At 46.9% G+C, this 24,638-nt stretch overlaps 1 protein-coding gene across 1 annotated transcript; it reads right to left on the bottom strand.

Annotated features, from left to right (window-relative positions):
• Nucleotides 1–4,404: 4,404 nt before the first annotated feature.
• NABP1 (nucleic acid binding protein 1) lies at nucleotides 4,405–11,990 on the bottom strand. Its single transcript, XM_054278367.1, has 6 exons — nucleotides 11,681–11,990; nucleotides 11,436–11,574; nucleotides 8,384–8,455; nucleotides 6,953–7,025; nucleotides 6,618–6,684; nucleotides 4,405–5,823 (listed from the first exon to the last, which is right to left on the bottom strand). Exons 1-6 carry the CDS (start codon nucleotides 11,769–11,771, stop codon nucleotides 5,636–5,638), a joined length of 630 nt encoding a protein of 209 aa, XP_054134342.1. The 5' UTR covers nucleotides 11,772–11,990; the 3' UTR covers nucleotides 4,405–5,635.
• Nucleotides 11,991–24,638: the final 12,648 nt, after the last annotated feature.

Raw genomic sequence — 24,638 nt, 5'->3', positions numbered from 1 at the left:
TGATCTGAAAAAATAGAGCACTCCTTTCAAAGGTTAAATAAGTAAGCTGCAGAGCTCCATGAAAATATTGCATAATTTAGGGATAAAAATAGTTTTGCTTTATTCAAGCTAGGCTGGATAGGTAGATTTTTACTGCAATCAGCCTAAACCTCATCTCTCCAAGTTACATGCTCAAGTTGATTATAGAAAATTAAATTTAGTATTAATCAAGCTAGGAAGAAGGAAATTACAAAAATTAACCTAATGCATAAATCATAGAAAAGAATGGTGGAGCCAGCTAGAGATCATTTAATGCATCTTCATCTTGTCCCACACCAGAACCAACTCCCCCCTTCCCCAAGCCACTCTGACAGTTATTGTCCAACCCTTTCAAAATTTCCCCACAACACAGGAACCAGAAACCACCAGTCAGAGCCCTCCTGCTCCAGGCCTTGCCTTGGCATCACCAGCCATCCTGATTTGGGGTATCCCCCACCCATGCCCCAGCAGCTCCTCCCAGTTGCACTGACAGGTCACTTGCAGTTTTGGGCACAGAACTGCAGCACTTGGCATCACTGGGAAAAATAAAAAAGAGCAAACCCAAAAGGGCAAGTCCAGTTACCTAATTACAGAGGATCCAGGCTTAGAAATCTGTATTTGTAGAATTTTCTTGATTTAGAAAACTCTACATATTGGCTGTGGCTTTCAGCTTCTCCACACCATAAATTACCAATTTAGCATCTGACAGATCTGCACTACCACTTTATCCCAGTTTTACAGTTGAGAAACTACTGCCTGCATGGGACCTGTTCCAAATTATCCTTGAAGTCAGTGGGATCTCCCTGTGAGCCCCACGGGACATAGGGTGGACAAGCATGGTTCTGTATTTCCCAAATAGCTGTCCAGTATTTGCAAAGCCATTTCATCTTCTGGACATGAACCCAAAGAAAGCTTGGTAGAGGGCTCTGCTGACACACTACAACCAACATGCAACTGTGCTTCCATGGAGTAACAGCTGATGGTGTATTAAGCCAGTTTTGTCTTTTATGTGCAAATTTATTAAACCTGGAGCAGCCAGTCAGCCCTACAATTTACTCTACACAGCCAAAGCCATGCCATTCATGCTTGTATAATAAGGAAACATTTAGTTCTGAAGGTACATTTAGAGCACAACAATTCTCTTCTCTGAGCTACATCCTGATGTTTTCTTCCTTCCCTAATCTTTCTTGCTAGGACATGTACAAATCCAGAGTCTTTATCAGCTGGGGGTGTGGGAGGGCACTTTTAGATGAAGCTCTTAGAACTGCATTGTTTTCTTTATGAGAAAAAAAAAAAAAAACCAAAACAAAACAACAGCAACTTAGAGAAATTAAAAACCTAAATGAAGTCCTTAGAGTTCCCCTTAGTCACTTCCAAACTTTTTTCCTAATCCCTTTGAACTCCAGTAGTTTAATCAACAGCTTGTTTGGGATTAATCTTCTCATCCCAGTTACACACACACACACAAACACACAAATGTCCATCACAGAATAAATTAAAAAGCAGAATCCTCATAAAGAGCCATAACAATTTGACGTTCTCTGGAAGCAAGAATGAAGGACTCAGTAGGACAGGCTGAAGACAGAAAGAGCATCTCTTAATGAATTCCTGGGATGCCTGGGGCCTTGTGCTCCTCAGCAGCAGGGCCAGGCTCCCCCTGCAGCACTGCACAGTGAGGGGCAGACCTGGCTGGGGCACAGCTGGCAGCAGCTCCACTGCAGTCATGAAGAGAGCTCAGCCCTGCAGCCTCCCCAGGAGCATGCACAGGTCCATGCTACTCCTCAGACTCACTGCCTGCAGCTCCTGAGCCAGCTGCCAGTCAGCCAGGGCTGAAGGGAGCCAGCATGGCACCTCCTGGGATGCTGTGGGAAAGCACTGCTGGACACCACACCTGCAGCACAAATAACTGCTTGGCTCAGGGCTTCAGGACAAAGAGCATGTCTGACTGGGCACATCTGCAAGCATTAGAGAAGTAAGGGAACAACCTGGCACGTGAAAACACATGGGCCATAAAAGAGCCCAGGAGACTTCGCCAGAAACACTCCAAATCCCATTGCTTTTACTAATTGCTAGTCCTATAAAAGCACTTCAGGAGCTTCTGAAAAAAACTGCCTTATGGTGGGAAAGATCCCTTGTTTTAGGAGTGTGTACATGAGCTGCAGAAGATGGCCATAGCAGCCAGGTCATTATGAAACACAAGGTTCAATGTCTATGAAAAACAAAAGGGGTTTCAGGGAACAGCACCTATCTCATGAAAACTCCCCACAGAACATGGTGAACAGCCCTGCATGCTGCTAAGGCTGTGCAGACACTGCACTGAGGTAGAAAAGGTGTTTTGTATCACCCCTCATGGCTTTGCAAAAGCAGCACTCACTGCAGACACCCCTCCTGGGATTTGTGATGCTAAAGAGCAGCATTATTTGGAGAGCACAGGACTGCAACCTGCCAGTTTCAAGTTAAGGCCAGAGCTAAATAAACAAGTTGTGAAGGCAGATTCCATTTCAGGGCCTGCATTTTGGTCCAGCACTTCTATTTGTTCTTATAGCACCTTCCCATTTTCACTGTGGGCATGGGGTGTATGACTTTCCCCTGCATCTAAAGATAGGCCAGTATTTCACAGTACAGGACTGCTTTGCCACTTTCAAATCAAGGTGATTCATGCAGAGGATGGACAGAAAGAACAGATGGCAGCAGAAATACAGCAGAACTCTTTCCACTCTGCCATCAGTCTTGTGCTGGGGCAGGCAGGAGAGGGGGAGCTGTTGTCAGGTGATGAGAACAAGGCATCTTGTGATTCAAGTGAATGGGGACTACTCAGCAGCCCTTCAGCACTGTGCAGTTTGTGTCTGGGTACATGAACACCTTCCAGTGTGTCTTTTGTCCTTTGGAAATCTGTATTATCCAGAATGAGAGTACCCTAAGTGCAGCCTAACCATTAACAGGAAGGTATCTGTAAAGAGACTCCCTGACCTCATCACTGAGCACTGAGGACCTGCCTTATCATGTCACAGTAATTCACACTGCTTGTTTGCACAGAGATGTGTGTGTCTGTGTCTCTGTGAACCAAGGTGGTATGATCCCAACAGCTGTAAGGCTCCCAGATTCCTCTGCAAGCTGAGAGCTCACTATCTTGACACTGATACCTCTGAGGGAAACAACTTTGTCACAGGTTCAGTGGAAGATCAGAGGACCTTGAAAAATTATATTTAACTCCATGTCCATTTCAGGGCACAAATTTCCCCTGCAAAGAAGTAAAAATTTATTAATAAACTGCAATAGTTTCATGTAAGAAACAGGAAAGCAGGAATGCTACTAACCTTGAGAATGTGAAGACCAGTCTCTTGCTTTTTTCCTCTTGACTGCACATCAATCATCCACCTGACTGTAGGGTTTTACCCTTATGCCTCTTACTAGCATTAATCATATAACTTTTTACTTGGAATTTGTGAACAAGTATTCTGTTTATTAGCTTAATAAAAGCTCAGATGCATAGAGCTACAAACATCAGGCACCTCAGCACACACTAACACAGGGTTGCCCTTGATTTTAACTTCTTTATGCCACAGAGAAGTTAAGACCATCAGGACTGGACATCCACACTGGAGATACTCCAATGAACACCAAGACCCACCATGCCATCACCTGCATTGTTTCACTCTGCCAACTTTACAGCTACTACTGATGGGGTAGCATGGTGCTCACACCATACTTACATCCTCTGTACCTCTGGAACACGTCAGAGACTTCCTGCGTTTAGAAGTCCTCTTGGCTTCCTTCTCACAAGCACATCAAATGTCTTAGAGCAACACTGCAGAAGAAGGCTGTCCATGCATCTCGACTATACATCACATTTATTTAAACAAGCAATTTAAAGTCCCTGAGTTACACGTCTCCTCCTGACACCATTTCCCCAGAAATGCCTGCTTTCTGCTTCACCAATGACCAGTGTTCTTCCACAGCAGCATGCAGAGGGGATCTCCTGAGGCATGCCACCCTCTTGTGTTCAAAACAAGTTTCACTAGTTCCACCTGGAAGTACCAGGAAAGCATTTTACCAGAGTAGAGACAAACAGCCCTCAGGTGTCTGGGCACACAGGTCTCAACCTCCCTACAGCACTTTGTTGTTGCTGATGCTTGCATTTCAAACTTCAGTTCATTTCACACCAAACAGGGAACTTGCACCAATTAGAAGCAATTGTCAACAGATCATGATAGAGTACCAAAAGCAAAAAGTATCAAATGTAAACAACTTGTAAACATTAGTAACACATCGGTAGATTTAAAGAACATGAATGACCACAGAAACAACTCACAATTCAGAAACAGCCTTTTGTCATGAAGTCTTTATGGCTTGACAGAAAGAAAGTTAGATTTGTTGTTGATGTGGTTAGTGCAATTTTTTTTATTTGAGAGGTCAGTTAAGAAGAGTTAAACAGATGAATCCAGTATGACACCTCAGTTTCCATGTTGTGTTTGAACCTGATCTGAAATATGGCACTGGACTCTCATCTAGAGTCAAGGCATTTGTGAGCTCAGAAATAAAATCAGCTGTTTGCCCCCCAGGATGTGGGGAGGGCTCTTCAAGGGATAACTCACGTTTCATATAAAACAGAGGAAGGAAAGCTTAACAGCATCACAAGTGCAGCTGTGTGCTTGGCCAGTACCTCTGCAATCCACATATACAGCTTCATCTAATACATAATTTATTTGGAAAAGTGAATGAAGGAAGGAGGAGTAGGCAGACTCATCAAAGAGATGGGTAATGCAGCATTTGAGAACAGTCCACTCCTGGAAATTCAGGCTCCTGCAAAGTAACCTTGGACTTTTACACAAGGAAAGGCTACAAAGAGTATATTCCCCAACACTGTCTGAATTTAGATCCTCCTATTCTGCTATCTCATGCAAAGCAAGAACGAATATCCAAGCTTCTATCCAAAGCAAAAATCAGTGTCACTTTCCTTGACAGTGATAAGGTGTTTAGAGAGAATTTTTCAAGTAGCGTACATCTTTCTGGAATCAGAATCAAGCTTCATAACACTCACCACATCCTCAGCTGTGATCCAAGCTACCCATTCCCTGATTCCAGAGACACCACTAGGTCTGGCACCACCATCTCCTTACACTTATTGCTTCACAAGCCATATTCATTCCCAGGACACCCAGCTCACCAGAGCACTTGTGCTCTTCCCTTCATTTCTCTTCCCACACGAAGAGCTCCCATTATCCCTAACAGAAGTCGACACATGCTTGCACAGGACAGAGTAGACCTATTAAGGCTACATGGCTGACCAACAGAAATACATGTATGTAACTGAAATTGTCTTCTGTTCAGCAAAGGGCACTGAGTTTTAATTGAGACATTTTCACCTGTGACCCTTAATTCCTCACATCCACCTTCTCCCCCTACCCCCTTTATGTACGAGGAAGACTCACTGTGCTTCCCTGATGCAAAACAAGAAATAGATCACATCAAGTTTGCTCCATACACCAAAAGGTAAAAAAAAAACCAAAACAAACCAAAGGACAAACTGGTTCACAGTTAACTATAAATAAAAGTGCAGTAAGTGTTCAAGTAGAGTGTAGAGTTTAAGCAAGCTGTATAACCACATTTGGCATAGTCATCTCTTAAAGGCCCTGCGTGGGTCCCTCCCGTTACTGACAGCAGGGGGAAGAGGCTGAACACTGTTAGCTGGTGCTGGATTTACAGGTCCTCGTCCATTGCCTCTCCCACTACCTGCATAAATGTGGCCGTGGTTATACGTGAATGGAAATCCACTTGCTTCAGGTCCAGTTTGTAAACCATTTCCTAAAAAGACAGAAAAAACATTATCACGAGTTCCATGGGTTGAAATCACTGATTCCTTACGTAACTTAACCAACAGGGAATACATGGAGTTTGCAGTAAACACCAAATCCTGAAGACCAGAAGGAAAAGCCTCTCTGGCACTGCAAGATCCCAAATTACAGCTTACCTTCCCCTCCCAAACTACTTTCTCTCCATCCCTTTCTCAACTAAAGCAAGAGGGGTCACAACAACAGCTCTACAACACCAGCTACTGAGCATGGGCATTGTGTAGCTAAGGCTCCCTCTCAGTTTACACCTGCTCAAAGCCTTGAAGCATTTTCATATTTAAGATTCTATGTTTAAATACAGCACAAAATGATATGGATAAGTCAAATACTGGAGTTCAGATTACCACCACATCTGTTTTTGTGAGCTAACCAGGCAGGAAAGGCATGGTGTCTAGCAAGACTGAAGTAATTTTTAAAGCCAATGTCTCAGAAGTTTAAAAAAGCAGAATTTCAAGTGCTGCAAAAACTTTTCAAAAGCATCGCAACAATTTAAGATTAGTCAAGACCTCTTATGTGATAAAGACACCCCAAACATTCTAATCTCCTCCTCTCTCCTACAGAAGAGATCCTAAAAACATTTTCAGGAAATGTTCATGTTTACATGCTTGAGGTTATGGCCCCAGGCTGAATGACTTCTTAGAGCCTAGTACACTTTTTTATCCCAAGAATGGAGAACCCTTGAAATAAATTTCTATTCCCATTAAGTTTTTCTCATTTTTTCACTCCTACAAACTGAAAAAAACTTACCCAGTGGCCCAAAAGTACAAGTACCCATACCACTTGATGCAGAAATATTATTCTGTTCACCCTGTGCCTTTAGAGAAGGGTAAAAAAAAAAGAAAAAAGACATGGATCAGAGAAAGAAAATTCACATTTTTACAGAAAGGGGCTGATTTTGTCCCCTCTGTGTTCTTACAGTGGCTCCACATGGAATTTATCTGCTACTTCAATTATTGGCTCATTTCTAGCTATATATCTCTGAGTCCCTTTTTCAAGAAGAGTCACATCTGATCACAACCTAGTGTAAAATATTGAGAACAAAGAGCACTTTATGCCACAAGCCTCAGACAAGTTTAACATACCAGTTTGTTCTGCCCGACGTGCTCCGAGTTGGGTTCGCTATAGTTTGGCACTTCTGAGTACACCATGCAGAACCTGGGAAGAAATTAGGATTATTAGCAAGTTCTAAAGCCATTTTTTAACAGAGTTCTCAACTTCACAATTCACAGAGCATATATTCTTGACATCCCATCACCTAGAAGCAATTAATCCAGACCCCACTGTTCAGAAAATATCTGTAGGTATTAAAAGGCTCTTTGATCCCTTTATAGGCTTGTGGTGAGGCTGCCACATCTTCCTGGTGAGGGCATTTCAATCAAGCAGAGGCAAGCATTCATTTAATCAAGGAGGTAAACTGGCCTAAATAAAACAAAAGGTGATGAAAGGGCTCCCTTTGTCCCTCTTCCAGCTGCATAATCTTGTCCAGCACCCACTCACAAGGTCACCTGAGGCACTGAGTCACCCAGCCTGCTCCCAGACAGGGACTGCGTTACACCTCTAGAGAAAACTCACTCCCACACTATGCAGGGCCCCATTAACAATAATAGCACAGAGGAGCCCAAAACAGGCAATGAAACTGGAATGAAAAGGATGCTCTCATCCTCTTCCACTCAAGGGGACCATGGCAGAATAGGCCCATCAACTCACAACATGGAAATTATGGCAGAGGAAGAAAGATCTGGATCATTACACTGCTTGGAATGGTTAAACACAAGCGGAGCTCCCACCTGCTGCTGGGAGGTACAACTCAGATAAGGACTCTCATCACTCCAGCCTGCTGGGGAGTAAGTCAGCTGGGTAACCCTTCTGAGGTAATGGATTTTGCACAAGTCAATCTGTATTTTTTTTTTTTTGTGTGTAAATCAATCTGAACACTGGGCATTTCTGAACCATATAGGAGGATATGTAATAACCCCAGAGCCCCACTTCCCTGATGACTGCAGGGTTTCCCACAGCACTTTGTGCAACAGAGGAAGTACTCTTCTAGTAGAAAAGGTTGCTATTTTTTCTATTGCTCAAGAATGTTACTCATGTTTGCTCTTGGGCAGGAGCTGTTGCCCCAGTCTGTGGGCAGTTTAAAGCAGGTTTAATGAGGCCTGTTTCTGCTTGGCTATGATTCACTGCAGTGACCTTGCTCTTCCTTCTCTGCACTGCCTGGCCCTCAACGATGACACACACACAAAAGGCTCCCACCAAAATGAAGTGGTTAATCAAGATAAGGCCCAGGTAAGCAAAGCAGACTGTCATTTATACATTTCCTCCTCCTAGACCTGTGCCAATGATGGAGGCTGATTTTCCTCAAAGTACCTACAGTTCAGACAGGGCCAGAGCTCATTACATCCACCACCAACTGAGAACGCACTTTTGCTGCCCTGAATTCCATTTCCTAAGAGCTACCAGGTCTCATACTTACCATGGCACTCTGCTGAGAGGTATGAACACACAATACTTACTCCCCAATTTTATGCAGCTCCCCTCCTCGTCCTGTGTAAAGTGTCAGGCATCCTTTCCACAGAGATGCGTACCTGGCCAGAGAAAGGACAAGTGAAGCAGTTTCTTAGTGAATGAGCTGACAGAGGAAGTGGAAGGATGCTATCTTCCATAAAGTTAACAAGTATTACACACCAGCATGGACCAAAAAAATTCCCAGGGACCCCAAAGTCACCAACAGCAATTGTTTATAGATCCCCATGTACTACTTCTAGCAAAAGGTACCGGAAGCTCAGCAGACTCCTTTGACAATTCCAGGAAAGCAGCCAATTATTTTGAGATTGAATGCTCTTTGGTTGACTGGAACAACCCTTATGACTTGTCCTGCAGAGAAAAGGCATTTTGCCAAAAGCAGTGTCTGTGTTATATTTGGTGACAACTCTCAGTTCTGCTTTCAGCAGGAGCCAGAAGAATCACCTTTGCTTGCTGGAGAACAGCTAATGCTCCTAAATGTGCATGATCAAAAGTGCTTCCATTCTTAATATAGGTCCTTACCAGACTGGGTTTTTTAAAGGCACAAGTTTGGCCACCAAACTTCAAGTGATGCATAGAAAGACACTGAAATAGGTTTTTGATTGCAGGAATGTTCCCTCACAAAGACAGGGTGAGTGCACTCTATTCTTTATGGTGGCACTTGACTTCAAGCACTGAAATCTGAGCCATACAAAACCTTCTGTGTAATTGTTCCCTTCAGCGAGGGGCATAGTGTATGTGCAGAGAATGAGGAAAACAGAGACCAGAAACACAGGCACAGTGCAAGGCAGTTAAAAAGAATGCGTGTGTCTTCTAGCACAGGTACAGGGAGCCTCAGCAACTGCACTCAGAGGAGTCACCACTCTGGACGAGTCACCACTCTGGACAAGTCACCACTTCCTCACTCCGGCTGTATCTCTGGAACAGAGATAACAAACCTTCCTCTTGCCCTCTGCCTTATCTGCTGAGACTGGGAGACATCCGGCCACAGGCAGGGCCCTGAGGAGGCACCAGGGAGGAGCCAGGCTGGCAGGAGGGGACAGCACTGCCAGGGCAGTGATAACCTGTTCTGCACTTCAGCAGGAAAGCACAGGCGCTGTAAATGCAGATACCATCTGGGGAGCTTTCCATCCAGAACAAGGATTAGTGTTCTGCACTTCACAGATTCACTTTAAAGACTCCCTCACTGCTTAACCTTTAATAACCAGCTAGCCAGGCAGTCTTGTGGCAGAAAAAAAAAAGGAAAAGAGCCACCAAACAATAAATGCAAGTCAAACATATATTTACTGGGAAAAGACCCAGCAAACCATATGACTAACAACCTCCAGCACAAAGTTATTCCAGGTATGCAAGCATTGGTTTTTATCTCAAAAAGAGCTGGCCATAAAGCACTAAACTCCAGCACTAATTTTTAATTCAGAAATATTAAGTGCAACACCTTCCTGTAAATGGGTTCACTAACTTACAGAAGTAAACAACAGTGTCTGCTTTTGCAGAGGAATGCATATGCAGCCTGAAATTCAGCAAGGGGCAAAAAAAAAGCATGTTCACTCGTGGTGCCTGTGTAGCTTTTCTGCTTGAATCAGAGGACATCCTGCACTACGAGGCCACATTAGCCTACAGAGCTGAAATGTACCTGCCTTGCAATGGCAACACCACACACTCAGTTCTATTTAAATATAACATTGTATTTGGAGAGGCCTGTATGCCAGTTCTCTGAAGATGAGAGCCAAACCAGAATGGATTTAGCTTTTGCCATTTCACTCCCTCCGCAGTCCTAAGGGAGCATGCAATTCATGTAAATGAAGGCATGACTTTGCCACCCACCAGAAACAGTGATGTCAGCTCATAAATTTAATACATACAAGCCAAGCTCAGTTTTTTAGATTAAAGGATGCCATGACTCCAGAGCAGTTACAGTAAGCCAGCCACAGAAGGGAGTACAGTAATACAGCTGAACAGTATCGCTCTTAATTTGTTTCAATGTCATCTACACACGGGGCTTTGTGCTGGCCCGGAGCTCTGGTTTAGTTCCACCCATCCCTGAGCTCCACGTGCTCTCCACGCAAGCAGCCTTCCCCAGAACCACCTCTGCTGAGGAGTCAGCCCCTTCGTGTAAAGGACATTTGCATAGGAGGAAGCAGCTGTAGTTTTGGTGGCAAGGGTCATGCAATTCCAGTCCAGAACTGAGAATTACACTCGAACAACTTAGAGCAGCTCAGTTAGCAGCCTGAGTTGCCTTTCACCTACTTTTTGATAAAAACAAATTAACAGGACCTTACACACACTGCAGATCCTGGAGTGCCGTAGGCCAAAGGATCAGTGTAATGGATTTCTAAAAGTGCAACCTAACTGACATGATGAAGAACTCAAATGAAAACTTACTATCACTCTGCTAGTGACAATTAAGTGACACGGAAAAGGATTTTCAGATTGACTCTAGCATTCTCACATTAAGTTTGGGGGGTGGGTTTGTTTCCTTTTCCAATTAAATGACCTCTGAGGAACTATTTGCACCGAAACAAATTAACACATTCTACAGTGTAGCCCTAGAATGAAGTTTTATAGTGAAACTGAAAAGGTTCTCTTCTGCCTGTCACTTTTGTTACGTCATTCCAATGAAAAGCAACTTTTCTGCGTGATATGTAATCAACCTCACCTTTCATTACTGAGCTGACTGCCAGAGCAAAGAACTAGCTGTGAAAATAAGAACATGCTTTGGACTTCCCCTGCTTGATTTACAGGCCAGGACCGACTGTTGCATTCCCCCTGCCCCAGAAGTATTTTCTTCGGGAGCTTTTTAAAGCCAACACAAATCTCTCCACCACCACCTCCTCATTACAAACCCAAGCCCCTCCTAGCCTGCACGCTCACGCTAGGCATGTTCCGGCCTGGGAAAGAAAGGTGGGTTTAATTTGGCAAGTGACCTTAGGGCGCTGGCTCGGTTACAGGGAGCGGGTCGGAGGCGGCGGCCGTGTCCCCCGTGGCCCTGGAGGGGCCCCGCGGGTGACAAAGGGCAGCGCGGCCCGGTCCCGTACGCACCCTTTGGTCAGGCGGATGATGTCCCCCGGCTGGATGAGGCCGCCGATCTCGTCCCACACGCAGATGGTGATGCTGCCCGTCTTGTCCGCCACCTTGCAGGACCTCACCTCGTGCCCGTCCTTGGTCTTGGTGACTCGCCCTGCGGGGAGAAGCGCGGCTCAGGGGGGGCACGGCGCCGCCGGCCCCCCCGCCCGCCGTGACACGCGTGGGCGGCCCGGGGGTGGGGCGTGCCGGGCGCCACTTACCGATCTCCAGCACAATAAAGATGACATTTAAGTTTTTCAGTCCGGGTTTTATGTCTTTTATGAGGAAATACGTGTCGCTCGCCGCGCTCATGCTGCGGCCGGCGCGGGGATGAGGGCTAGCGGGGCGGGCCGAGCCCGCATCCCGCGGGGGAGCAGAAGCAGCGCGGGGCCGGGCAGGGGGGCACCGGCGACCCTCACAGGGGACGGGGACACGAGCACCGAGGGGCTGTGCGGTGACTGTGCGGCACGCCCGACCCCCACCGCTCCCTCTCGACACCGACACCACCAGCACAGAGACCACCCCGCCTCCCTCTCCCGCCGGCACTGAGGAGCACACGTGCGCCGCGCTCTGCTTTATACCGGCCGGGCGCCACCAACGCGGGCGCCGGGAGGGGGCGATTGCGGCGAATGGAACCGTCCGGGGCACGCGGAGCGCCGGGACTGGGTAACGGGCGGGCGCGAGCCAGCGGCGCGCGCTGATTGGCCAACGCTGCTGCCGCCATCTTCTCCTTCTCGGGGCGCTGCCGCTGCTGAGCCGGGGCTGCCGAGCCGGGTGTGCTCCGTGAGCTCCCCGGCCTCCCCTCACCCCTTCGGCTTCCCCTCAGCCCCTCGCCCACCGACTGGCTTCCCTCCGGGCAGCAGCCCCGCCGCGCCCCGAGAGCGGCCGGTGCAGCACAGCCGAGTGAGGGAGCGGTTCGCTGCCCTTCCGCGCCATTTTAAGCCCCCACTGTAACATTGAGAGGAGCGTTGTCACAGGTTTCCCGGAGGGCGATTTCCCGGCAGTTCTGCCCTCCTTCACGGGAAATAAAGAAATAAAGATTTGTCAGTTAGTTAGTTTTTTGTTTTCCGGAAGGTATCTGATGTTGGTTTCCGCCGAGCAGAAAAGGCTGTTGTCGGGGCTGCGGGCACCTCGGGGTTTGGCAGGGCTACACCACATCATTCTGACCCTGGGACCGAATGCTAGAGGCATGTAGGGAGAGCCAGGGGTTGTGCCTGCTTTAGGTTTTCCTGTGCTTAAAATGAGAGCCTCAATCGTGATGAACACTAAAAACGCTCTCAAAGCATCTGAATTCTGCCGGCAGCTTCTTGAGGAGAAGCGTTACTCCCTTGAGCTTGGCTGCAGGCAGGGTGTAAAATATGAGGGAAGGGAGCTGCTCCAGGCAGGAGGCATCGAGGTGGTGGAGAAGCCCCCAAGCATTGTGACACCCTTGGTGGTGGATCCTAAGAGAATCTCTGTGAGGCAGAACAACCCCAACACCTGTAATTCAGCCCTCCCCCTCAGGAAGGGCAGCGGAGCAGTGTGTGTGCACTGCTGCTCCGTGTCAGAGCCAAACCTAGCTGGCTGAGCTTTCCCTTTCTATTTGTGTGAGCAGAAATCCAGAGATGACAGTGCTTGTGAAATGCCTGGCCGCACGTTCTGCCACACAAGAGCTCTGGCCCAAGGAATTTTGAGCAATATTTGTGTGCAGGCAGCAGAGCCTTGCTGGGTGTCACTCAGGGCTCAGAATGAAATATACTGCAGGAGTCTGAGAGTATGCTTAAAGCCCCCAAGAGCTTAATCCACTTCTGTACTGAATCCTTCAGTGAGTGCAGATGAGGGAAATGACAGACTCCCTCAGGGCCTATCTCCTGGTGGGATCTATAACACGGTAGCACTAAAACTTTCAGAGTCATCAACTGTATTTCAGTACATGAATGGCTTTAATTTAGTCACTTGGGAAGGATTTCAAGCCAAACTCTAGGAATGACAGCGTCTCTAGCAAAGGTTGGACAAAAATACTTTAACCTTTATTTAAAACTGGGAACGTTTTTTTCATGCATAGGTGGTTTTTCTGCCTTCATTCCTTCATTTTGTCCGCCGCATCTATTTAGAGCCCTTGGAAACAATAATTTTGTATCCTGTGTTTTCAACCTCAAGCACAATAGATTTGAGGAGAACCCTTCAATTTTTCAAGGAAAAAAATTACCCAAAATAACAAGTTAAGTTTATTCACATTATGGCAAGCCTTGAGCAGAAAGGAAGTCACAAGTGTGGTTAGCTGAAAAACACTAAACCACTTCACCAAGAGCACTTATGTGGAGTGTCACTGGTGACATGGTTTCAGGTGAACATCTGTCTCCAGGAAGGCAAGTGCTGGTACTCCAGAGCAGCTGCAGAGGTGCAGATGTGGGCTCACAGCCAGCACACCTGGAATGCTGCACCAGGCCTGCAGTGGGAGCACAGGGACCAGCAGCAAGCATGGAGGATTTATTTTATACCAAGGTTTCTTTTGAAGCTGGTAGGAAAAGGTTTGAGCTAGAAATGACTACACAGGGAGGGGCCCAAGCAATCTAGGCGAGTTCAGGAGCACACTGACAACTCCCTGGTGTGGCTGATAGAAGAGCTAATAAGCAAGGGTGCTCTGCTGGACCTCAGAATTGAGGAAGAACTGCTTGGAAATGTGAAGGTGGGTCAGCATTTGGTGCAGTGCCTGTGAGACAGAATCCTGAACTCCCTGAGAGGGAACAGTGGCACAAAAAGCAAGACCACAACTCTGATTTTGAAGAGCCGACCTTGACCTCTTCAGGGATCTGCTTGTGACATGGTCCTGGGGATCACAGCATCCAGAAAAGCTGCCTGGCTTTCCAAGATCACCTGCAAGAGAGAGGCAGACTGTTCTCAGTAGTGCTCACTGACAGGGTAATAAACTCACACTGAAACAGCAGATTGCACCGAAACACAATTTTTTTTTAATTTCTTTTTTTTTACTGTGAGAATGCCCAAAAACAAGTCAGTTGTGCAGAAAGGTGGTAGAATCTCACTCCATGAAGATACTCAAAACCCAACTGGACACAAGCCTTGGCAACCTGTGCTAGCTCACCAACCAATTTCATTGATTCTGTGATTCTGTGAAATATTTCCTGTTTCCTCAAATGCAAAAAGAGACACAGCTGCAGAAAGCTTGATGTGTGGGATAGGAAGGCAAGGTCACAAGCTCCTTCAGTGAGGGACTGGAACTGTGCTGGAAAGACAGAGCTGGTCATCTGCTCCCTGACAAGAGCCTTCCAGATTCATTAAATACATTGTTTACAGTGTCTGTTCCACCACTGATGAACAATTTTGCTCTCTTTGTTTCTCAGAGACACTTAAAATCTTGCTCATATTTTTTTAATCATTCCAATTTCCAGCCTCTGAGAGTGCCCTTGGTATTATCCAGCAGTGACTGAATGATTCCTATTTGCTGTGAAGGTGACCTGCAAAGCAAAACATTTTTCCCCATCCTGCTTCTTTGTAATGTATAAAGAAACCAGAATTATTAATAATTTATTTTGGTTTTTCAGCACTTCTTTTCCTGCTTTTTGACCTCAGAACCATAAGGTTATCAAGTCACAGCCGTGGGTAATGGAAGCACCACTCTCTGACCTTTCTGGGGCTGTGGTCTCACACAAACAGGAGCTCAGGGACTTTGATGCAGGTGTGTCTTCATCCTCAAGAGCTGCCAGCAAATACCCTGGGACAATGGATAGGCCTGGAAAAGGAGCTGGGATGCCAGGACCGGAATATACACTGTAAAGAGAAGAGAGAGATACACTGGCAATATCTAGGGTTCCTGGTCTTAAAAAAATTGGAGAGCCCTGACTGCATGAATGATTTACACTGAGAGCACCAAAACTTTGCTCCTGCTGTTCACAGGAGTAACAGGGAGCACATCCAATAAACTGTGACTACAGCCAAAGCTTGAGCCCTTCCATCACTGAGGGAGTTGGGTGTCTCTGAGCCACTCTGTCTTACCACACAACCCAAATTTAGCCCACAGTGAATGCCTACAGCAAGGGTTCCTCTGATGAAGTTTAAATCATTTCCAAGCCCATTCGCTTGCTGCAGAACATTTTTCTTCTGTGTGAAAGATGCAAGTGTTTCTAGGATGAGATCCACAAGGAGGTTTCAGTCCAAAGCAGAATCAGGGTTGAGTTGCTAAAAGAGTTCTCAGCAGCTGAAGCCTGGCACAAGTCCCGTGCATCTCAACAGGGCTGGGATTTCACCCTCTGGCTGCAATGGAGCTATGCCAGCAGAGACATTGCTCCAAACTCCCTATTTCTGTCACTTGCTCAGTATTCAGTGCCACTGGAGTCCCAAAGTAGATCTTCCCACAAGAAATCTGCCAGCAAGAGCAAAAGCTAATGTGTAATATTTTATTGTATATAGAGATTAAAAATTTACAGATGCCTGCAGACACCACCTTTCACCAAGCCTTACCAGCCCATTACCATATGTCTGACAAGCCCCTAAATTAAGCTACAGGTTCAGGTTTATGACACTGATGACACTTCAGCTCCCTAATGGCACATCAGTGAGTGTTTAACAAGCTGGCAGCCAGCCTGGCAGTCTGGAGACCCCAGCAAACAGCAGTTTGGTGTCTTCAGCATCTCAAACACACCATATTCTGCCTATTTAGGGTCAGTATTTCCCCAGGGAAATAGGAGCGATGCCTGGGAGTGACACACAGGTTTGAGAGGAACTTCTTCCAGAAGTCAGTGGGGCAGGTGCATTGGGGAATCCCCATTCTGTTGGGGTCCTGTTCCCCACACAGGAGCACAGCCAAGCTGCCTCTGCCCTTCTGCCTCCTGCAGGATGCCTGAAGCAGGAAGGCGCCTGTCAGGTGTCTGATGCCAGGATTCCAGGCAGCTCCATCCACCTCCCTAGCTGTGAAAGCTTAGCTAGGAAAGCTGAGTGAGTACCAGGGCACTGTAAATACCACAGGAGGAAAACAAAAGGGCAAGCAAACAATCAGAATTCACAGCATTCTTATTCTTTCCAGAGGAGCTGTGTGCTCTTGTGGCTGCACTAATGTAGCCTTTTCTTCCTGGGTTCCACACATTTAAGCACGTTTTCATCTGAGAACCCAGTCCTCCAAGGTGGTTTTGGAAGTTTTTAATTTCTCTCTTTTGGTGAATCCCTCACACATCAGTCAGATGACTTACATGAAGTCACTGATGTGGGGCAGTTTTAGGTCACCTTCCCTGCTCAGCTGTGAATCAGACCCAAATTCCTCTTGGGTCTGGCTTTGCCCCCATACAGATGGAGAGCATAGGAGCTGGTGCCTCTTCATCTTTTCCACTAGAGCTCCAAAGGGCAGGTCTCAAAGCCCACTACCACTCACAGCTGCCATTTCTTGGGTCTCGAGTGCTGTAGCAAAACCCTGACCTCTCAGCCTTGCACTTTCATCAAAGTGATCTTTAATTAAAAGGTTTAACAAGTGCAGATGTGGGGATTAGCACTTTTCCACTGTAGCTGTGCCAGAATAACCCACACTGTTCACAGGGACTCCAGTCACAGGCACCTAAACCAGTTCAGTAACTCCTGCTTCCATAGGGAAAATAGGTACCAGCTTTATGCCAACAGAAGTGTGGAGTGATCCCTTAAACTGCCCCACTGCCAAGGCTGATAGAAGAGACAAACACTTCAAGCTGGAGGATGAGGGTATTCCAGTGGGACACTGGGCTCTGACAAACCTCTGCCTTCCTGACTGAGCCGAGTTCCTTGTTTCACACAGGACAGTCAGCACTGGGAAGTTGTCTGGAGTGGCTCAGAAGCCCTTCAGGTGCCTTCAAGGTGAGCCCTTTTAGCCAGGGAAGGCAACATTTCAGAAGGCTTTTCAAATGCCTTCTCCTTTTGCCATCTCTGTCTCTTCTAGGAGTGATTCCCACAGTCCATGAGCTTGTCCCATGGCACCCCTGTGGCAGCAGTGTGTTCCCTTGAGGATGAGAAGGATCTTGTACCTCCTTGCACTGCAGAAAGGGTTTTGCATCTTACCTCTTCTCCAATGCCTGGGGGAGGTATGCAGACACACCACATCACCCGTCTGCTGCCTGGCTCCACAGAGCCTAATGGGCTGGAAGTTCAGCCCTGTTCTTGCATCATCTATTGCTGACCTTCAAAAGAAAAATAGGGGATTTGTGACCAGGGAGGAGGCTTTGAAAATTTAATTTGGTTTGGATTTACTTTTTGAGATAGGGATTTGAGTTTCTTTTCTATATTCTTGTTTCTTTTTTTTTTTCCCGTAGCAGCATCAGCTTCTTTCTGAAAATTTGGTGGTGACCTTAACAATATGGGCTTCTGCCTTTCTCAGATCTTAATAAGCATTCGGGTGTGTTAAAGATGGAAAAAGCCCCGACCTTCCCACAGGTGCGTTCCCTAGGCAGAGGAGCCACTTTGCTCACACTGCCACAGAGCTGGCTGCAGGTGCCATGACCCCCACCCCGCCCAAGGCTGTCACCAGCCCTTGCCCAGCCTGCCAGCAGCGCTGTGTGTGTGACAGCCGCATTCCTGTGCGGCAGACGGCGTGCCTGCCCTGCCTGGCCAGGCACAGACAGCTCCAGCACCTGGTGCAGGGAGGGGGTGCGGTGCAGGGATGAGTAACTGTGGGAACATTGGCCCTCCCCTCGGCGCTGTGCAAACAAGGCAGCCGCGCTGCCGGGGATGTGGCTCGCAGCTGACAGGCACCAGGCACCCAGCAAGCTCCTCTCTGCACAAGAGCATGTAGACACAGCCTCGCTTGTTTAGCTCTGTGTTAACAGCAAAAAACAAATCCTAAGTGGACTAAACAAATCTCATCGTGGCAAAGTGCTTCATCAATTACTAATTCAGCCTCTGGCAGACTAATAGGGAATAAAGCTGTTTACCTCAGAGTATGACACATTTTTCTTTCTTGTCTTCTCCCTGTGGCACCTGTAGATAGATTCTGCTGTGCAAAGCCTTGTGTCAGTGACTAATGAGCAACAATTGCTGCAGAATTCTATAAGCTGCATATCATCACTGCTATTAAAGACATTAGGAAAAGCTCTAAGAATCATCCACCTGGGCCAAAAAGTAAAAAAAAATTGTTCTTTCAGAACATCAAACCTGATGATGCAGCACATTTCAAGTGCCACTGTCAACAAGAAGAGGTTTTGTACCACAGCTTTTGTATTTTCACTCCCATTTTCTGACCATATTTAACAACAACCTTCCTGTCCAGGTGGGATAACAAAGGAAATTGTTCCATCTGAAAGCCATGAATATATGTGAAGTGAAATGGGTACTCCAAGTGGTCCTTTGGAATGAGCACCCCTGGGAAGGTACTGTTTGAGACCAAGTTGTAGTTTGGGATCTTTTAAAAGCAATTTAAAAAGCCTTACTCACAGTGGTGTTTGTAGGTCACTATTTGACTGCATCCTGTGCTGTTGCCCCATGTTGTGTGAGGTGTGGGAGGGAATGGAAAAATAAACAGAGTACAGTAAAAGCTTCTTAGGGCTTCCTGATAACAGACAGTTCAGGGACACAGGTTCCCAGATATTCCTGAATAATCCAGACAGGGCAGCACAGAATAGGACCGTGCAGCCAGAGAGTTACTGGGCAACAGGCATTGCACATTGAATTCAAACACAGCTGAAAGGCACGTGCTCAGGAGGGCCAGCACAGCCTGGTGATGTGGGCATGGCACAACAGGGACAGAGCTGGGGTGGGCATGGCACAACAGGGACAAGGAAGAAAACAGAGCCATCAAGAGCATGGCACACACAGGGACAGAGCCAGCCAGCTCTGTAGGATCCCACAGCAACCCCAGGCACAAAAGCTGTGCAACAGGCTCTTGGGTTACCTGTGCACGTCATCAGCCTCAGAGCAGCTGGGTGAACATTCCCTCCTGGCATCCTACACCTGCTCACAGGTTAACCTTTAGAGGCCTCATTTAGGTCTCCAGGAGATCCTGCAAGAAAACAGTGTCAGGGGAGCAGGCACCAGGTACTGAAAGGCGATTTTACCCACCCAAATCAATCTGTCTGAATGACTGCAGGTTCACTTCAGGAAAGAGGAATGTGAGTCTTCACTGGCACTGCTGGGGAAATGTTTAATCTCAAGCCATGAGATGCCTTCATTGCTTTCATTTAAAGGGGTTTGCCAACTGGGTGCATTTCCACTGTTGTAAAACTAGTACTACAGGAAATAATTATTGTTTCTGTTCTGCTGGGTCTCCCTGACCAATAAAAGGCTTTAGTACTAGTAAAATACAAGTAATGTCTTCATGCAGCAAGTCACTCCATTCCCTTCCTGTTACTATTAGATATGTACAAAGGAGAGCTAAAGGTTTGGTTCTTGTATGGACTAATTTTTTGTGTCTTTTTAGCCATTAAGATGTTGGTGCTGCCCAGAATACTTTTTCATGAGGTTACATTTAAAGCTTTTCTAAGTCTCATCTTTTCTACAGAATGGTATTAGAAACTAGCATATATTTTCCGCAAAAGAATAATTAATTATTGCAATTTAGCTTAACAAGAAAACACAAATAAAGTCTTACATAGCCACAGGATCAAAACCTGCAGTTAATTCAGCTTGCAGTTGTATTATCTCTTGGTGCCATAGTTTCATTATGTTCTCCAGGCAAGCCAGACAATACCGAAATCTTAGCACACAAGAAGGTTATTTTGTATTGCAGATATTTCATTACTGATAAAATGAATAGTATCTCATACCCATTTACATCTTCCATAGATGCTTCCACAGGAGGCACATCATCTGTGCCTTGTCATTTAGTCATCCATCCCTTACGACAGAGCTTCAGCTGCTGTGGTGCAGAACTGAGAGCCATCAACACCTCGATAACACAGTTCAGTAAGCCCCTAAGTTATATCCTGATTCACGTCAGATGCCCTGTAAAAGAAGATACATAGTGACACACATCATGAATATTTTTGTACAGCTTTTCCATATTCAGGCTCATTTTCATCTTGTGTTATATCAAGAGTTTTTAAAAGTTCCTATAAGCCAGGCTTTAACCAGATGTTAATTTCAGAAGCTTGTGGCACCATTCTGGTTTTGAAATCCAGCCCTATATTGGAACTATAATGAGACTCTTCAAGGTATATGTTACATGAAGAAACCTCCCCATGGCATTTGTCAGCCTAGGTACCAAGGTGAAGCCATGGCCAGAGGTGTGCATCTGTACATCTGCAATGCACAGGGGCCATGGAGCAATATGAGATCTCATTGCTGGTCAGAGTTTGCTTAGTCTGTCAGAGACCTTCTCAGCTCTGCCTCTGCCGTGGATGCTCAGCCCCAGGAACCCCAGCTGAATTCCCAGCAGTGGGAGCCACCCCTGCAGCTCCCCTCAGCCTTCTCAGAAGCCTGCAGGGCAAGGGAGCTCCTTTCTGATGGCCTCCTGCACACCTGTGGAGCCACAGCGTCATTTCCCTTCCTGCTGTTTAATTTTCCAGAATGCTTCTGTGCCAACACAACTGGGTTTCTTTTCCAGCCAGATAACAAGTGGCTTTTCCTACTGCAATGTGTTTGCTTCCCTTGAGTTAGGAATTGTGACCTTTACATACATTTCTTTATCCCAGTCATGTTGCTGTATTTCTGAACAAGAATGTCAGTAAATCATGAATGTTATGAAAACCCAACCAAGCACTATTGTATTGCCCATTCCAGGTTTCTCTCCCAAGTTTTTATCCTTCACCTCTGCACTCAGTCAGGTGGTCACTACCCCAGAGATCTCAGCTTTGCAGCTTTCCTTAATTAGCAGGTAGCAAAGCAACACATAATTAGCCATGAGTGTTCTGTTTTCAGCCAAATGATGCACCTGTGGAGGGTGCAGGGAATTCACGTGGAGCATATGTCACACAAGCCACTCCATGCTGGCATTACAGCCATGCAGGCTCTTCCTGGGAGAGCTCACCAGGTTACCCAAGCCCTCAGCAGAGAGCTGTGAGACACTCAGAGCATCCTTTGATAACCACCCTCTAATTTCATGGGCTGGATCTGGCATGGAGGTACCTGGGCTGTGATTTGCAGACCAGGTGAACGGCCATATCAGAAGACTCAGGCTTTTTATCAGCCATCACTCCCCTGAGCTCTGTAGCAACGCTCAAAACATTGGCAGGAAACCCACTGCTAAGGGTGCATCCTGCAACTGAAATCAGCAGTGGTGGCTGATGCAAAACACTTGCTTTCTTTCATGTCAAGGCTCAGGAGTGGGAAATACTAACTTTTACCACAGCTTGAGCAGAGATATGTCAAAACAAAATGGTGTCAGGTCAATGATAATTTAATCATATTCCTTCAGTTTGTCAAATGGAATAAAAAAACTCCCCAAACCAGTTGATTTTGGTTCAGCTTGGAATTAACAGGTACCTACCCAAGCTGGCAGAGTACGTCATAGGAACTGCATTTAAATTATTTCATGTCCCTGTTCTCCTACATGTTCCCCCCTTTAATTTCCCATCCCACTGTCCTCCCTCACCCAGTGACAGGGCCTCATGTGGTTTCCTTGGCTACAACACAGCCCAGGCATCGCTGCCCTGCTGGAAGTCTCTGCCACAGAGGAAAACTGAGAGAACACAGGGTATCCAAGCCACCAGTTCCCATGGACACTGCCACTCCTTAGGCAGGGGACTTCTCTTGCTGGCTGACCTGGCAAACACAGCCCCAGCGTTGCACAGCTATGATCTTTTTCAGCAAGGAAAACACCTCACCTGGGGCAAATAAGTGCCAAAGTACCACAGTTCTCCATGGGACAAAACTTGTTGGTACCAGCTCTCCTGCCAAAAGCCCACTCAGCTCTGTCCAGAGGAGGTCAGCAGGGAGTGAAGACTGCCCTGCACGTGCCCTGTCAGCAGCAAAAGGGACAGGCATCAGCAGTGACCAGGAAAGCAAGGTAGAAACAAAACCCCCAACACAATCTGACATTGAATGCCAGAAAACCATCAATGGAACTTTCCTGGGCTTCCTTATCAGCCCTGACAGTTTTGCACAAACACTGCCAGCCTGTACACTGCATGGCAGTGTCCCCAGGCCTGCCTGGCCCCCACTGCACAGCTGTGCTGGCCCAGCAACCAAAGGGTTCGTTCTGCTCACAGGGGTATCCCCTGTTTGAAGAATCAGTCACTAGACACCAGGTATTTTCCACAGCTGGTAATTAAACTGATTTGGACATCCGAAGGGCAGTTCTCTTGCCAAAGTGCAGCAGCTCCTGGCAGCCAGCCCTCCCAGCTCTCCTGCATCCTGCTGTTGCCATGGCAGCACGCAGGATGTGCACCTCAGTGCTTATTAGGCTCCAAGAAGCATTTCCCATGTGAGTTGGGCTGCACAGTCACAGGCACATAACTGTTAAGCCATCATGGTATGAAAATTAGCCATGGCCACAATTACCCAAAACTTGAAAAGCTGGAAGAGCACTCATCTTTGTGCATTGGCTGTCCCCATTTAAGGCTTTATCTCTTGACTTGCAAAACACTCCAATAAGCTGTGTCTGCTAGAGGTAAACAGACATCCTTTATGTTTGACAAAGTTTCGTTTCCTTTCCTTTCCTTTCCTTGTTTATTCTGCAGTTAGAGAGGAGATTCATCTGCTGTGGCTGTTGTAGCAAACCTTGGAATTGCCAGCAGCAAATATAAACTCCAGTGTGACTCCTGGGTCTGTAAAGCCTGTTGCCCTCAATCGTACTCTGCTGGTTTAGTTTTTTAGGATTCCACAGATGCCAAAAGTAATCTTGGTTTACATTAAGTACAGGCAGGCCAAAGACCCTCTGCTGAAGCCAAGAAAACTACTTGGACAAGTAGGGGACTTCTCTTCCTAGCAGAGAAAGGATTACTGGTAGAAATAGGGATTAAAAGACTGAAGCCATCAGACTGTAAGTCTCTCTTTTGCTGTGTCAGGTTTTGATTATGTAAACCAGCCACTGGAGCTGAAAGCCTCCCAGGATGGCGTTTCCTGGAGATCACAGCCCCACCTACATTCACCCAGGGTTATGCTTGGGGCTTTTAAAGTTTTTGTCATTTTGGAGGACACCCAGGCCTAATTACAGTAGGAACTGGGGGCTGCCAAAAGCACAGAAGTTGCTCAAAAAGTCTTCATGCTGTAATATTGCAAAAGTGGCCTGCTGAAGCTGAGCAGTTGGTCCAGGCTCTGGCTCCCCACAGAGGGGAGTATTAAGGAGTGAGGCAGTGACAAAGCACGGGTGGCAGTGACCCTTTCAGGGCTGTCACAACACCCTGCATAGAATAGAGTGTGCACTAGCTGGCTGACACAAGGGTCCTCAGTCACAAACAGGTGCAGGGTGACCCAGTATGTTAATCTGAGACATTTGCAGCAGGGGGAACACTGCCATGTTGAGTCATGTCACACAGCCACTGCTTTTGCCCAAGGACTTAGCTACAGTCTGGGATGCTGCCCTGCCTCCTGCTTATTAGCTGGGACACAGGGAATTTTGCCCAGATCACGGCCTGGGAGTGTGAGATAGAGTGGCTCTGATCCCTTTCTTTGCTTCTTTCCTAATTTCATCTACAAGCAAGTCTGCCTTTTACAATGCAGCAGTCAGCAGTGACCTGTGGTCTCCTGTGTAGTGATGGACATCAGAGCCCTGATGTCTGTGCTGGATGGGGGCTACCTCTGGGTAGGACTGTCCTGCACACATTGCCTCGGTCCTGGTTTTTCTCTGGCCATGCACAATGCTCCTAGGGAGGACCTACAGCCTGCTAAAAATTGCTGTGCTGGCAGAAGCCACAACCTGTGTGGGATGGGGAGGGGCAATGGGGAAAAGGTCCACACAGGGGCAGAGCTAAAAGCCTTTTCCTAGGAGCCTCCAGCAACAGCAGCATTTCAAACCCCCCACGTGTGTGCAAGCTGATATTTCAGTGCCTGCAGGTTGCTATGGACAACCAAAGATTTCTAAACTGCAGAGCCCCAACACTCTGTGCACTGCAGCAACACTTGGCATTGCTGTTACCATGAGCTCCATGGTGGAAAGTCAGGAATGCTGTCCCCACTTTTCAACTGAAGATGCAGAGAGTCCCATCACTATGAGGTGAAACCCATCCCCTCAGGTAACCCCCACCCATTTAAATGCTCTAACGCCTGAAATCACCTCCTCAAATATGCAGCCCCTTCAGACAGCCCACACAGCAGCAGGGGCAAACTGTGTGGAAGCAAATCACTGGGAAGAGA

This window comes from Melozone crissalis, unplaced genomic scaffold (assembly GCF_028551555.1).
Source record: "Melozone crissalis strain CALT ecotype California unplaced genomic scaffold, PUWL_Pcris_2 ptg000023l_1, whole genome shotgun sequence".
In the NCBI taxonomy this organism is placed as follows: domain Eukaryota; kingdom Metazoa; phylum Chordata; class Aves; order Passeriformes; family Passerellidae; genus Melozone; species Melozone crissalis.
Note: the sequence above shows the minus strand (reverse complement) of the source record. Positions and strands in the feature narration are given on the sequence as shown.

Coding starts and splice junctions, on each gene's coding strand:
- NABP1 (XM_054278367.1), bottom strand. CDS start 11,771: ATGAGCGCGGCGAGCGACACGTATTTCCTCATAAAAGACATAAAACCC. Junction 11,575..11,680: donor CTTTATTGTGCTGGAGATCG/GTAAGTGGCGCC, acceptor TTCTCCCCGCAG/GGCGAGTCACCAAGACCAAG. Junction 5,824..6,617: donor TTGTACTTTTGGGCCACTGG/GTAAGTTTTTTT, acceptor CTGTCTTTTTAG/GAAATGGTTTACAAACTGGA.